Source organism: Anabas testudineus, chromosome 10 (assembly GCF_900324465.2).
Source record: "Anabas testudineus chromosome 10, fAnaTes1.2, whole genome shotgun sequence".
Lineage (NCBI taxonomy): Eukaryota > Metazoa > Chordata > Actinopteri > Anabantiformes > Anabantidae > Anabas > Anabas testudineus.
This window is the reverse complement of record NC_046619.1, coordinates 11,958,512-11,975,317: the sequence shown is the minus strand read 5'-3', so window position 1 is coordinate 11,975,317 and position 16,806 is coordinate 11,958,512. Positions and strand designations below refer to the sequence as shown.

Sequence of the window (16,806 nt, the reverse complement as noted above, 5' to 3'; positions counted from 1 at the left end):
CTGAGTGTACATGTGCAGCTTACACGTCATCTGACACCCATAGCATTTGAGATTTATATATACATGAACTTTTACAGGCATTTCAGCTCTGACAGACTGGCTCTATTGATGTCATAGACAATATACTTGCACCATGTGATGTGTGTGTGTGTTGTTACATTGCGTAGCTACATCATTGACAATTGTGCAGTTGGTCAGAAACACCACAGGGTGGAGCCAGGGAGGTATTGTTGTTAGTGTGAGCTACAGGTTTTACAATTTTGTGTCAGTGTTATATGGTTAACTTTATCAAGAGGGTAAAAGCATTGTCAAACTAGGACATGGTAGAGTCTAATTAAAAAATATTGAGTTTTTAATCTAATATATTCTTTGTCCTCTTCAGTGTTTGATTCCTGAAACATAATGGTTAAATGGTTAAACACTGGTACTAAATGCATTAATATGATAAACATAAGCAGTACCCATGTACATATCCCTGAAAGCATCTCCTGTGTAGAAGTACCTATGAGCTAAATGTAAAATCTCTACCACCTCAAGGGGTGACACAGACATTTCTGTAAGTATTGTAATGGGTGCCAATCCATGTCATTTTTAACACTATCTTCAAGGAGGATTTTGTGGACGTGAGTGACAGTTCTAAGTGTTGAGTAGGAACCACCTGCTGACTGTGGTAAACTAAACCAGAACAAAGTGAAGGTGCAGGCCATGTCTCAAGAGTTCAATACTTCTTTATGGCAGGTCTCCGTTGCTCACAACAGGAGGTTCTAATTGCAGTGCTTCTAAATGCGTCCTGACACACACACTGGCTGGCTGGCCTCCTTTAAGGCTGCCAGAGTTATTATCGGTGGAAAGCAGCCCAATTCTGCCCTGCATGCATTATTTAGTGTTTTTCTTTGAACTCTGAAATTCAGCACAGTTTTTCCCTACATTCTGTCTCCCTTAGTGCTCTCTATTCGAAGTTTGTCCCATTTAGCCTAGCCACCATGACAGAAGTACACCCCACACACACATTACACATTCAATAACCATGTAAAGCCATACACAAATGCACACTCTGAAATAGTATGTGGGTTTGGATATTATTGTGAGGTTTTTTCATCTCCCAAAACCTAGTCTTTCACAAAATAGTTTTCTCATTTTCTCTGGCTTGCTTACCAGCTTATCTAGATGTACAGAATCTTACATAGTTTCAACTCCTTTTTCCATTAGCCATTTTTATTGCAACTGAAGACACTTTATCTCTTCACAATCTGTATGGTTCACTTTTCTATGAGTTGATGTAATTTCTTCATTTTCTATTTTAGCTTTTCACAGCTTTTCTGTTTCCGCTATCTGTTTGATCCCCCTCATGGGGATCATGATTAGCGGTATTTGATCCAGTGACTTTGTGGCATTCATCTTCATATTAATTATCCTTTTTTTACGGCACAGAACCACCTGTAGGCCCTGCTGTTATTCTGCAAAAGTACCCTGTGTGTCAGTCTCTCTTTCTTACTCTGTATTCTGCCAAATAGAATCTCTGAAAATGGATTACTCCCAGAAGGAAAGTGGTGTGAGATGTATTTCGCACTGAGGGAAGTTGGTTTGCTCCCAGCTTTCTCACACATACACGCAGTCAGACAGTGGTATCCTGCATTGGAGGCTTAAAAGGTCATTAGAAATAGAGAGAACAACATACATACGACAAATAGTATCCTACTGTAATGAGATATCTTCACTGTTATCGCACAGATCTTGACTTTGACTAGTGTGATAATGGATAAACAGGGAGACAGGTGCTTACTGTGCGAGTGTATGTGTGTGCGTATGCATGTTTGTTGGTGTATTTATACCCACAGCATGTGCCAGACGTGTGCAGGTGCCCTGTCTGAAACCAGATGTCTTATTTACCACCGTTCCTCTTTCTGTTTTTGTCTCTTCTGTCATATTTTCTTCACAGACAACATGGTGGACCAGATTAAGGTGGAAACCAGTGAGGCCAAGGCCATTGAGCTAGAGAAGAAGGTGAAATATGCACAACACTAGCATGTGCCACACAAGCTATTATAATCCTATAGAAAAAAAGGAAAACGCATACATTGGGACATGATGACAAATAAGAAACAGGAAGAACAGAAAGTCATTAAGAGCAAGCATACACAACCTTACAAATACTCTTACAGGCTAGCAAAACACACACACACACACACTCACACAAGGGGGTAAATGCCTTGATTGTGGTGTGCTGCTACCCTGACGTTTCTGTCAGAGTGACAGGATAATTGCAAGGAGGGAGTTGAAACTAGCCTTCATTCAGGCAGAGACACACTCATACAGAGACACAATCTCACATGTGAGCATATCCACTAAACACACACAAACATATACTACATGAACTCACACTTGGATTCATCTTAGTTGACCACACAGCATAATGCCAGTTGTGCATGATGAAGTAATTGCAGGCAGTCCCTTTGGCAGGAATTAGGATGAGGCTGTCAGGACGCTGACATCAAGGGTAACGGATCTGCTGCCTGCAAATTAAATAGTCATGTCTGTCTGTGTTCATGTATTCATCTATTTAAGTATTTTTATCCTATATGTCAAGTGCACTAAAAGGCACAACCGTAGTAATTTCTGAAAGTTAAAAAAGTAAAAATGTGGATAAAGTGTTTCGCTCTCTTTTTCTCTTTTTAAATTGAGTTTAAAGTGAGAAGTGAACTCGAAGAAGTGCACTGAGGGTTCCTAACTCAATAACTGACACTAATTTGCAGTGTAAATTATACAATGAAACTGAAAGCATTAGACTGCAGGAATTGGCTTCTGCAGGTTTTTCAGATATGGAAACTACTCTATCTAACCCTTCTTTCCGAGCTTTAAGGACGGGAGGTAAAACCCTGTGTATGCATATATACTTTACTCCTTTATTTCCCTGGAGAACACTGGTGTTTGTATAGATTTTTCCTCATATAGTACCAATATAGCTCTACTGTACACATATGTTTTATTTGCCAGGCTCAGTCTGTTCCTCCTATCAGGGAGAGGGATTTGTATGCCAGCTGGAAGTGGCTATAATTGGCAGCACTGCTTTGGGAAAGGTTGCATGTGATTAGCTTAATATTTATCACACAAACATATGAAAATACCAGCAATGGCACAGCATTCCTGTACCTAACTGTACCTTTTGTTTGTACAAAAAAATCTTTTTTTTATGTCAAAGTAATATGCCTTAATACTGACCTGTATTCAAAATGTGTTCCTTAAGTTACCCAGCACTTATTAGGGCTGTAACTAGTTTGTAACCAACTAACTAGAAACTGTTTGTCCTTGTGGTCTTTTACATAGCTGGATGCAGAATTGATGGCACGCCAGGAGTTGCAGGTGGAGCTGAAGAAACTGGAGGGCGACTATGAGCAGAAGTTGCGGGACTTGAGCCAAGAGAAGGAACAGCTGTTCTCTTCTAAGCAGGAGCAAGAAAAGGAGATCCAGGGACTACAACAACAGCTAAGCAGTCGGAAACAGCAGGTACAAACGCACACACCTGTCTTTGTTGGGTTAAAGCCCTTTTTAATTCAAGTCATTTTAAATCTAAATAAAATAGAAGCTGTTTGCATTTTGTAAATGTTTTAACGCTGGCATATTCAATATGTTTTTTTAATGTGAAAGAGTAAAGGCTGAAATTCACCGAATTAAGAGAGTTAGAACCAACTTCCCACTTCCAGGAATCTTTGTGCTAAGTGGACCAGCTCAAGTTAGAAGTAAAAAAAATGTTTAGGACTAGTGAAATACAGTTTTGCAGAATTAAAAAGTTGTCCAACATCTATAAAAGAAACCCCTCAAACACAGGGGCCCCATGGCCTGATTTAGCCAACTGCTAGCATGGCATGAAAACTACCACTAAAAGGATATTGTGAGAAGCAGCCAAATCCTTCGGAGATTAAGAAATTCAATGAAAATATGGAAAGTGGAGGAATGAGAGTATGAATAGAGACTAAAGGAGGAAGTAACGGAAAGGATGGAGATCAGACAGATTTATTTATTTATTTATTTTAAAGAGCTGAGACATATGCAGTGCGGTGCAGGCGAGTGTCTGTGCACCCATAGATGAAGATTGTTTAGCTGTCAGTATCCTGCTGCCACACCAGCTGGACTCTGTCTTACAGTGACACCCAAACTCACTAGCACACCAACTGACCCAGAACCGTCTGACTCTGTGCATGTGTTCTCATAACACATGAAGATGTTTCTATGCTTGTGTCTCTGTGTTTGTGTGTGTGTTCTGTCTGTGAGTTAGAGAACTACACAGCTTCCAAAATGAGCTTCATCCAAAGTGGCTGGTGCCAACAGTCATCGTCTCACAAAAGCCCAAACACACATACATATGCACACGCGGTTGTCCAAAGCATCAACAGTATCACAAGCCCAGCATCAAACAAGCTTCTCATACGAAGATGGCTCACTTTCTGTGTGTTTGAGGCACTGCCCATCGAAGATTTCTTCACATGTAGAGATCTCTCACTGTCCCTCTGTGTGATGCTGTGCCCACTTTTTCATCTGCTGCCTCACTAAGAAAGCCTGCCTTGGAGGCCCTTTATGTCTGTTACTATCTTCCTTTTAAAGTCAGAAGGAACGACACAAACAATTTGTTACGCTGCATAAAGATACACTTTCATACACATACATGCACAGTGTTTACACTTTAAACACCTAAAAACACATACAGTACAATACAAAAGTCCTTGTCTATACATCTACACTTTTAGACACATTTAGTATATTCCATTCAAACCCTAGTCTTCTCTCATGGCAGTAGAAGCTTTCTAACTTTAATGGCTTAGACAGTTTTCTCAAGAATTGGTGCCTCACTGATGTAAATACTGTAATCAGTATTTCACTGTTGAAATAAAAAATTGATTTCACTCAGTTCTAATGTAAAAGTTTTTCTTCTCTTTAAAACTTTTTCTTTTGAATTTCTCTATGGACTTAATTCCCCCCTGCTATGTTTTTCTCTATGTGCCTCATCCTCCATTCTCTCCCCATCTCTCCTCAAAACTCAATCCAGCCCAGACTTTAATCCCTTTCTGTGTGACTCCTTCTCCATCTTTTGTTTTTTTTTTTTCCAGTTTTTTTTTTTAATCTAATCACTTTATGTATTGGAAATGGTTGAAATGGGTGATTCTATACAACAATCTCTGTGTACATGTCAATTCAGACATTAGCTAATATGATAAATTACTCTGCACAGCTAGAATTAGATGCTAATTAGTGTTTACATTAAGTCATTTGTCAGACACTTATATCCAAAGCGACTTAACAAGTTATACATAAACACACAATAAGCAACTTGGGCTTCAGTCTCTTGGTCAAGGACACTTAAACTTGTGACCAGGGAATCAAACTACTGATGCTGTGGTTCATGGACTACTACTTCACACACGTGTGGGAGAGAAATGATCTGGAAGAGTATAATAACACACTGTGTTTCTACTTCCCTGCAGATTGAAAAACTGTCTAAAGATCTGGAAGAGGCCAAGACTAAAGTTGTCACGGTTACTGTTCCTGTGCCAACGCCTGGTTTGCCTGCTCCACCCCCCGCCCCGCCACTCCCTGGCCAAAATGCAGGTGTGCCTCCTCCACCTCCACCGCCACCCTTACCAGGCCATACCGGAATACACATTGCCCCACCACCTCCACCCTTACCAGGTCATGCCTGTAGTTTTGGTCCCCCTCCTCCACCTCCTTTACCTGGCATGCCAGTAGCACCACCCCCTCCACCCTTACCTGGGATGGGACCACCACCCCCTCCACCCTTACCTGGGATGGGACCACCACCCCCTCCGCCCTTACCTGGGATGGGACCACCACCCCCTCCACCCTTACCTGGGATGGGACCACCACCCCCTCCACCCTTACCTGGGATGGGACCACCACCACCTCCACCACCACCTGGGGGTCCAGGGATGCCTCCTCCTCCACCATTTGGCGTTGCTGGCTGGGTTGCCTCTGCACCACCTCCGCTGCCTTTTGGGCTCAAGCATAAGAGGGAATACAAGCCTGAGGTCCAGCTGAAAAGGGCCAATTGGAGCAAGGTCAGTTCTGATGTGCATGATTCAATAAACACTGCAAAAAGAAATTAAGGGAACATTTGTCTTTATATACAGATTATACAAATTGAAAATCTTGACTAACATACATTTTATAACTTGTTCAGAACAAAATCATCAAAAAAAAAAGAGTCATCAATGGAAATTTGAGTTGTGTGAATTTCATCACAGTAACTCGTAATGAATCTGAAGTGTGTATGGCTCTCTTGTGCCTGTCGGTAGTTTCCTGGGGAATATCCTTCCAGGCCTGGATCATGGAATCACTAAGCTCCTGGACAGCCTGTGGTGGTAATTGGTGGCATTGCTCATTGGATTTAGGTCAGGGGAACATGAGGGCTGTCTGTGGCATCACTACCTTTGTCATCCAGGACCTGGCTACACACTCTGCTCACATGAGCCTAGAGCAATAATCAGCACCAGGGGGAACCCAGAGCCATCTGCCCCTGGAGTCATCCCACTACTTAACATAAGTTAGGATACCATTGGCAATGACATGGAGGAGGTCTGCGTGGTTACAGACCGTCACTGACCCACAACCAAATCTGTCCTTTTTGATGATGTTATAGGCAGCATAAGATTTACCGCTGTGTCTCCAGACTCATGCCTGTCATAGCTACTCAGTGTGAAGCTGGTCTCGTATGTGTAGGGAGCAATGGCAGACCTGCTGATCATTATTATTCTCTCGTGAAAGCTAATCAAGCTGCATGGTGCTGGACTGTGAGCACAGGTCATGTTATTGACACCCTCAGTTTGATCAGAAATGCGCACTGCTGGTGGTGATTTTGTAGGGCTTTTGCAGTGCTCCTCCTGTTCCTCTTTACACAAAGCAGTAGTTACCAGCCCCGCTGCTTGGTTGTTGCCCTAATACAGCCCTGTCTAGCTCTCCTGAAGTAACAGCTAGTCTTGTCTCCCGGTCTCTACTCTATGCTCTTAAGACTGTGACATGAGACACAACAAACCTTGCACCTGCACATGTGGATGGTCCATCTTGGAGTAACTGAAGTGCCAGTGACCCCCTGACTAGACTGCAGGTACTCCCTCATGCTACAAGTTACGTTAGCAACTGGTGGCACTAGCAAAACGCAAAATGTGAGAGGAATCAGTCAGGATAGGTAAAGCCAGGGCATGTGTCTATGGCCACCACATGCACGCATACTCTTTTTGGGCTTTGTCTTGCATTTTCCTCTCCATTGCACCTGTTGTCACTTTCATTTGTACCAAAGCCGTTGAAACTGATTGTGCTTTCAAATGGACAGATTGACATCCCTGTGATTTAAGTGACTTGTGTTATATCAAGAAATGTTCCCTTATTTTTTTTAGCTGTGCATTACCAATACCAAGTATTTCTAATACAATTTGAGATGGGTCAGAATTAGCTTTCTTGTGTGCATCAGTATCAGAAATGACCTAAAGTGAAACTTGCATGAATACGTGTATCTCATGACTATGTGCTTCATGCTCTTCCTCTCTCCCTCATCTGTGATGGTTAAAACATCAAAACGACCCTCTGTCTTTCTTTAGCCTAAAGCTACTGTTTAATGGCTTCAGCAGACTTCATCAACATTTAGCTGATGCTCTCTCTCTCTCTCTCTCTCTCTCTCTCTCTCTCTCTCTCTCTCTCTCTCTCTCTCTCTCTCTCTCTGTGTCTCTCTCTCTGTGTCTCTCTCTCTGTGTCTCTCTCTCTCTCTGTGTCTCTCTCTCTCTCTCTCTCTGCGTCTCTTTCTCTCTCTCTCTCTGCGTCTCTTTCTCTCTCTCTCTCTGTGTCTCTTTCTCTGCGTCTCTTTCTCTCTCTCTCTGTGTCTCTTTCTCTCTCTCCTTCTCTCTCTCTCTGTCCCTGTCCCTGTCTCTGTCTCTCTCTGCCTCTGTCTCTCTCTCTGTCTCCCCCCACCCCCCTTTCTCTCTCAGGCTGGTAAGAGTGTTTGACGAGAATGTCACAGAAATTGCTTTTTAATAAGCCTTCTTCTTTTAACTGCGCCACAGAAAGATAATTAAATTGCTGCTAGAAAGGACAGTATTCTTTTGTAATTTAAATTAACTTTTTTTCTGACTTGGTCTCATCCACTTTTTGTGTGCTCCTGCTTTTTCTTTCTCCTTCAGCTCATCCCCATATCACATTTCCTTTCCTTACTCTCCGTCTTTTCCATCCTACACTCCCCTCCCTGAGGCTTTGTCCATAGTGAAAGCCCTGATATCTGTAAATTTACTACCACTTCTTTCTCACTCACTTTCTCATTTGACTTTCTCTCTTTCTCATTGATGACAAAGATAACCAGATTAACTAAACTACCAGTCAAAACTTTGGATGCACCTTCAGTGGTTTTTCTTCGCTGTCATTATTTTCGTCATGGTGTACTAATACGAAAGAAAGAAAGGAAAGAACATATATAGATTTATGATTTAAAGCACTTTTTTTGGTTTGGTGACTGCCTTGCACACTAATTCTGCATTGCACTGGTATTTTCTCATGAGGTAGTCACCTAGATCGTATTCCACCAATCTCAAAGTCCCCAGAGGTGTTGAGTACTTGTTGGCTGCTTTTCCTACACCCTCTAGTCTAACTCCTCCAAAGTCATCACAAGTGGATCCAGATTTTGTGATTGTTGAGGCCAGTTCATCTAATGCAGTACTCAATCACTCTCCTGGACAAATAGCGCTTGCACAAGAGTAAGACCTAGAGTTTTGTTTGTGGTCATTGTCCTGTTGGGGGGAAAAAAATGATGGTCCCTCTACTTAAACCAGATATGATGACATATTGATACAAAGTGCTGTGGTAGCCATGCTGGTGAACAGGACAGTTTTTGCATGGACTGGCCATTTCCTAAAATAATGATTTGTACAGCAGCTTTAGTAGCACTAATAGGGCTGTTGACTCTGTACCCACCCTTCCTCTGCAGAAGACAACCGATTGTCGAAAGCACATTAAGAGGGTAAGAAATGTCACAAAAGAACTCTTGACAAGGAAGTCGAAAACCATTACAAGTCACTGTGGCCTTGTGAATATGATAAGAGAATACTAAATGTAGCTACTTTGGACAATCTAAGATATACAAAATAATAAACATATACTGGGTTATTTAATACATGTTTATGATGACTGCAAAGTTCTATATTTGTTCTGTTATAATTTCAGTGTCTTCAGTATTATATTGAAAATAATAAAAATAAAGACAAAACACTGAAGGAGAAGGTGTCATTTTGACTAGTGGTGTACATAGAAAGTTTTTTGCTAAATAAAAAGAAATGCAACACAGGACCAAAACGAAAAAAAAAAAAGAGCACCCAAAGAAGGATGAGCAAAGAATGAAGATAGGGAAGGAAAAAAGTGGAACACTGTCTCTGCGTTTCTTGCATTTCTCTGTGTGAAGCTCTGAGGCACAAGACGCTTTGTAGTAGAGACCGTGTGTAAAGATGAGAGAAAATGACTACTTGTTTCCCTCTTCTTTCTTTCCTCTTTGTGCCTTTGTTCATTACTCCATCCTCCTCCCCTCCCTCTACTGCCATACTCCTGCCTCTTCCTTTTACAGCCCTGCTGCTTCTTTTGTTCTTTCAACTTCTTTATTTGCTCATCTCATTGTTTGCCAGGTGCACAGATGACCATTTTTGGAAAATTGAGTCAGTTTGATGATAGTTATCTGACAGATACAATACATCTCCGTCCCTCTCGTTCTCTTTACATACATACTGACATTTCTCTCTCTCTTAGATCGGACCTGAGGATCTCTCTGAGAGCAGTTTCTGGGTCCATTCGCAAGAGGATCAATTTGAAAACGATGAGCTCTTTGCCAAACTTACCTTGACCTTCTCCTCACAGACAAAGAGTGAGTTTGTGGAGTGTGTTTGTTTGTTTTTTTTCTACAGTTATTTTCATGTTTTGTTTCATAATGTAATGAGCAACCTCTCATCTCTCCCACATCCCTGCTCCTTCACCTTGACTCCATGTCTTTTTCAATTCTTCTTCTCTGCTTCCATCAGCCACTAAAGGTAAGAGTCATGCAAACACACATCCATTTAGCTCTTTTCACACACCTTCTCTAGCCATCCTCACCCTTCTCTTCCTTCACTTGGAGGACATACTGCACATTTACATTTTTCAGCAATGTTGTGTCAAAACAGCATCTCACACAAGTTCATGAATAAACCACCCACACCTGTTTATGTGTGTTTGGTTATCTTCTCAATGTGTGCATGATGTGTTGTGCAGAGACAGCGCATTCGCTGCTGGGTAAGATGAATTGGGACTTGGGGACAGAGGGAGAGATGGACAAAGGGATGAGGATAGAGGGAGGGATAAGGAGAAGGTCACTGATGTCCTTTGACTAGCCACCTGCTGTCCTGGCACAATGCGCTGACACATGGGTGTACACACACACACACACACACACACACACACACACACACACACACACACACACACACACACACACACACACACACACCTGTCCACTCATATCACCTTGTCCCAGTGTCACTGAGCCTTCTGCTCTAACTCCTCCATATTCATACCATAACCAGGACACAGGAACTCAGACAGACAGTGTGTGGGTGTGTATATAATTCCATCTGACCTTCAGATTTAGTCTCAGTACACATACACACAGACTCTTGCTCATGTCATATACATAAACAGGAGAGCGCATACACATGTGGCTGACGCTAGCTGTTGATGTCAGTTAAATGTCAGTGTAGGCAGCTGTCCCATCTGTATTCACCTGTATAGAAAGTCCTGATGTCCGTCTGTCACTCCTTAATTTGACCCTCCTTCCAACTCCCTCGGCCCATACACCCACGCTTCCCCTTTTTATTGGGTGAGACAGCCGTCTGTTCCAGTTGATGTCTAATAACCTTTTCTTAGAGCTGAGTATAAAGACACTGTGGCCTTTTCATAGCCCCACACCTGTTTGTATGTCTGCGTGTGCATGCGCGTGTGCATGCGCGTGTGTGTGTGCGTGTGTAAAAGAGGAGGAAACTGGCATAGGGTGTTTATCCAGATGTTGTACAGCTTTTGAGATTTATTGTCAAATGTCCAGTGTTTGCACATTTTTGAAACTTAAATTAGAAATGTTTATAAAATCTGGTGAATGGAAGCCCAACTACAACTAAAGTTGTTCAGTGAAACAATTATTAGTAAAGAAACCTTCTTTTAAACACGATTGAGATTTTAACCTGTATGTGTGTTTGGTAAATCTCTCTGTGGCCATGCATGTACAAATCTCTAATAAGCAAGCAGCCTGGATGACTATGCAGACTGACACAAGGCCTTATATAGTCCTCCTGACCTCCCTATCCTTCTCGTTATCCCTCACCTCTGGGAGCTGAGATTCTCTAACTGTTCCTCCTCTGTTTGGTCCACCCATTCCTCTTTACCCAGCAAAAATGGAACATCACATCGTACCACTATGCACCCTGCCTGACCCGTCTTCCTCATAGATGCTCTACTGTGCAGACTAGATTGAATGCATACACACACCCACACAGAAAATAGACATACACGAGGGTAGTGTGCACTGGCCAGTGTCAGGGGTGATGACCTCTGAAGCTCTGAGGAAAAGCAGAGAACTGATTGTGGGAGACACGCCCTGTGGCAGCACTTTCCACAGTCCACACATATTTTACGTTTTTTGCTTTTGTTTTGCTTTGTTATTTAGCATTTCCATATGTATGTTTATGGTCAAGCTCAGTCTGGTTATCATGGTTCTGTCTTTCGCCTGCCACTGAGCATCTCAGAATTTAACAAATACAGTGGCAAGAAAAAGTATTTGAACCTTTTAGAATTTATAATTTTTCTGCATTAATTTGTCATAAAACAGTATCTGATCTTCACCTAAGTGAAAGAGTATTAACAAATATTATGTGCCTAAAGTAATAACACAAAAATAACACACAGCCAAAGATTTGAATACCTCATTGGAACTGGCTCACATCTGTGTTCATGAGTCTACAGTATTTAAAACATTGAACAAGCAGGGTGTATTAGCAGGACACCACAAAGGAAGTCGCTACTTACTAAAAAGAACATTGCTGCACGCCTGAAGTTTGCCGAAGATCACACAGACACTCCACAGCAGTACTGGCAAAATGTTTTGTGAACTAATTAAACTATGTTGAACTTTTTGGAAAAAACACACAGCACTACATCTGGCATAAAAAGGTCACTGCATATCATCATGAAAAAATCATCCCAATCGTAAAAAAGGATGGCGGAGGAAACATTATGATTGGGCCTGTTTTGTGCATCAGGGCCTGGCCAGCTTATTGTGATTTGGGGCAAGATGAATTCCCAAGTGGATCAAAAAATTCTTAAGCATAATGTGAGAATGTCTGTATGTTAACTGAAACTCTGTAGAAGAATGTAGAATGGCTTCAGAAAAACAAAATCCGCCTTTTGGAGTGACCCAGACCTCAACCCAATAGAGATGCTATGGAACGACTTGAAGAGAACCACAGTCGTGAGACGTCCAAAGAATATGACAGAACTAAAGCAGTTCTGCAGGAAGAATGGACTTAAGTTACTCCTGAACGGTTTGATCCACAGGTACAGGAAGAACCTGGTTGAGTTTATTGCTGCTAGAGGGCATCAGATTACATTTGATGACAAATTAATGAAGAAAACTATGACATGTCAAAAGGTTCACATACTTTTTCTTGCCACTGTATGTCCCACGATCCTGGGCACAGATGGTAATTCAGACCTTTTTATAGTTTGTATTGGCAGTAGGCATCTCCCAAGAGGCACTGAAGCTGAACACCAACAATTATGTGTAGTTTGTATATATATTGGATTTCTAAGCATCTAATTCAGATCTGATAGATCAGATAGAACGCAGATCTAAATGTTTCCTACATTTTTAATGTAATTATCCATCACATACATTAACACACTTTTTTGATTAAAATTGTATATCTGCATTATACCTGCTTGGCTTAGAACAGTGGTTCTGAGGTCTGGCAAGAACAGAACATGTTCAGACTACTACTGGAGTAAAACTGCCACTTTAATTGATTTATTCATGTCTAGCCTTCCTTACCACCAGACTTTTCACCTTTCTCTTCTTAAGCTACTTCATTTACCTTGTGAACAACCGTTGCAGCCACAAGGCCACTGTAGTGCTGTAGTATTCAGCTGAACATCTTATTCACCACGATGTAAGAACAAACTAAGCTGTCAACCTGGAAATTGAGAAATGTGCATTTTTGTCACTTCATAAATTGAGTTAGGTTTTTAGAAGGTGCACCACCTCTAGATATCTGCTGACTCTCTCTGTGGTTCAGTGTATCAGTTTGTGTGATGTTGATGAGGATGAGAACAATTCAATTCAATAGACTATATAGATATTTGCAGCATAAAACATAATTGTTTCGATGAGGAAGTAAAGCAGTTTAAGCAGCTCTGTTAAGCTTGTGTCTAAATTCCTCACTTTAAAATGCTTTAGTATGTGTTTTCTTTGTTGACTACAATAATAATAACAATAATAACAATAATAATAATAATAATAATAATAATAACATGAATAATAATATAACAAGAGCAGGTAAACCTAATTTGAAGTGGTGTTGTTTATTACTCAATTTATTTTGTGCAGGTGCATGGTGGAGAGCCTATAATTCATACACTATTAATCTAATATGACTGTCTATATTTATCATGGACTGTCTTTTTCTCATTTCTTCAGACTCAGTTTGATAGCAGGTGCCTTTTGAAGTCTGCACCTCAGATAGCCCAATTAGCAAAAGAATGAGGGAGTGAGAGATGGAAAAAGGAGGAGGAGGTGGGCGAAGAAATGAAAAGTGAGCAAAAGGGAAAGGCTGGGCAAGGGGGAGCGGTGGTGATTAATTTGATTCGGGAGAGAAAAGGGCCAGGAGCATATATGATTATTAATCCTCATAATGGGAAGATAATTTTCATATCCCAATTCTCCAGCCTTTACACCCTTCCCTCTTCTGTGTCTGTATTTTTCTGGTCTGTTGTCACAAGGCAACCTCATTTCTCTTTTTCAGTAGAGACCCCCCTCACCCCAAGGAGGTGCTTTGTGATGCCATCCACTGTGTATTGCTGCATAACACACCAAAATATGCAACAGCACCTTTCTGTAACACATTTGCTCCGTATTAAACATAGACAAGTTTGTTGCAGATGAATGCATGTTTGTCAGTACAAGGGTGTCTGCATCAGTGTGTGGGTGGGTGAGCTGAGCCACATTTACAAACCAATTATAATAAGCCTTTTGATCTCCCTGTGTTCTGAAGAAATCAATTTCCTTCTCTGTAGGTATGTGTGTGCACGTGTGTGTATTTGTGCTGCTAAGTTTCCTCTTAAATTCCATCCACTTTTCACCTTAATGAGCCACCAATCAGCAAGAAAGTGTCTGCGTGGGTGTAGATGTATGTGTGTGTCTGTGTGTGCTTTTCCTGAGGCCTGTTTCGGGTTGCAGAACAATCACTTAAAGGGATGAGAGATGTAATATATTAGCAATAAAGGACCAAGAGGCACGGAGATTTATGGTGCAGTGTTTTTGATTATATCATTAGGTCTTCTGCTAAACAGAGTTCGCAACATTTGGTGACTTGTTTTTGTGACTCAAGGTTATAGTCAAAATTTCCATGCTAATGAAATCATTTAAGCACACTGGTACTGTTTTGCCATGGTTGTTTATACCAGTCTGATTGCTGCAAATGCTAAACAATATCAATTGTAGGACTGTGTGAATATTGTCCTGGCCAAATATATGTGCAGCTTATTGACAATAAAAAGTGAAATGTGAAAACGTACGGCAGATTCTGCTGATTCCTTATCTGTTGGCTGAGTCGTCTCTGCCCCAGGCCTGATGAATGACCTGCATGTTTTTGTTGAAAATAATTAAGAGTGAGAAAGGGGAAGATGGTGTTTTTCACTTCAGTGGTCAGATCCCTGCTTCCTGCCTTATTCTCATCCCAGTGTGATAATCCCCCCACAGTCCACATCTACAACATGTTTGTTTATTCACTGTTGGTATCCCTGTAGGTCACAGCAAAGAAACATTTGAGTGTGTGTGTGTTCATTTGTGTGATTGGTTTTTATTTAGGGAGAATTTTAGATAAGAGTTTATGGGATGTGTAGACTTAGAGCTGCAATCTTTCGTTTAAAATATGTACTAATAAGGCACTTGGTTGACTAAATGAGGAATAGGCACACTTTATTAAGCCTTAAGAGTGTTTGTGTGTGCTCGTGTGATTGTGCTAAATTAGTATTGGCTTTGAAAAGCTTGTGTGTAATGTTTTTTAAGTTCTTTGTGAGTGTGTGTATTTCTCTGTGTGTATGCTTGTACTAGAGTAGCTCACACTAGCAGTGCTTGTTAATAAATCATGCAGTGTTCAGGCTGGGGCTGCAGAAAGAAAAGCAGGTTAATGCAAGGGTCACTAATGCTGTAGAAAGAGCTGCGAAAAAATCACACTATTCTTTCCTTCTATTCTCTCTTATTCATTCCATTTCTGGATGTAGCCATTTCTCCACTTACATCTCTAATACCTATTTTCTCTGACCACCTTTTGCCACTATAAATGGCCACATGATGAGTCTGTGTACAGTGTCTGTGAGACACATAAATCTAAACATTGCCCACATATAGGCTAGCTTTTCAGTATGTGTGTCTAATGTAGAAATGAAAGATTTTTGTGTTTGTAGGTTGTGTTTGGGGATGTGTGTTTGTGTGTGCATTTAAGTGTTTATGTATACCACTGCTTAAGTTTAAATCCGAACTATACCTCTTAAGCCCTCAACAGTAGCGGTGCATTAGGCTGGCTTTGCTTGCTCTCTAAGCCTCGGTGTGTATTCTCAGTGCAGCAATAGCAAGCGTTCCCTCATTCACCATCTCTTTATGGTTGAGGAACAGCCGCAAATCGCCGCTCATTCATCAGGCCTTATCAGGTTCAAACACATCTGTGTGTGCTCATATTGGTTCATGCTGCCAACTGCAATAGCTCACTCACATGCCCAAACAGAAGCACACACTTATGCATACACATGTAAGCGCGCACACACTCTAACACATGCTTTTGTCCCACTCATTCTCTTCATTCCATCCCTCCCTCATTACATTTCTCTCTCTCTCTCTGTTTTACATGCAAATGAGCTGTGTGCTCTCATGCTGGAGCATTACTGCTATGTGTGCCTAATCTCTTTGCTGCCTTTTCTCTTTCCTGGAGATTATCCTGTTTTTAAATGGAATAGGCCTTCCTTACTTTAGTCTGCTCCTCTCTCAACCAACCAGCCAGTCGGTCAGCCCAGCAAGCGAGCGTTCCAATTTCTCATCCCAACACCATTAACATTTAAATGTTTCCAGTGAAATGACAGCTGAGCAGGGACTGAGAGAACTTGTGTGTGTGTGTGTGTGTGTGTGTGTGTGTGTGTGTGTGTGTTTGTATATGCTTGTGAGTATGTCTGTAATCTTGAGTGCGTGTGTGTGTGCCTTTAATTGAGGGATTGGCTGATAAGCTCAAGAGCTTGTTACAGATGCTAAGTATCTTCAGTGTTTGTGATTCTTTCTCTTATCGCCCAGGCCAACAAGGAAAAGACATGAACAGTGATGGTAAAATGTGGGAATGAAGGGATATATGTACAGACACCTACGCTCCTACCACCCACTCTTCCTTCCTGTTTTGTTCCTCGTGGTCACAGTAGTATATTCATTTTTCCTCCCCCTCTGTTTTTCTTTATATGTTTATAAAGGCAGTGTGTGTACTTAAATGT

At 41.3% G+C, this 16,806-nt stretch overlaps 1 protein-coding gene across 2 annotated transcripts in view; it reads left to right on the top strand.

Moving 5' to 3' along the window:
• Positions 1-16,806, top strand: part of LOC113160501 (protein diaphanous homolog 1) — an 84,722-nt gene that overhangs the window by 26,057 nt on the left and 41,859 nt on the right. For both annotated transcript variants that reach the window (XM_026357792.1, XM_026357793.1), the window contains 5 exons: positions 1,940-2,004; positions 3,325-3,504; positions 5,478-6,068; positions 9,787-9,901; positions 10,056-10,064. In XM_026357792.1, the coding sequence (XP_026213577.1) occupies positions 1,940-2,004; positions 3,325-3,504; positions 5,478-6,068; positions 9,787-9,901; positions 10,056-10,064 (960 nt within the window). The remainder of the gene's footprint in view (positions 1-1,939; positions 2,005-3,324; positions 3,505-5,477; positions 6,069-9,786; positions 9,902-10,055; positions 10,065-16,806) is intronic.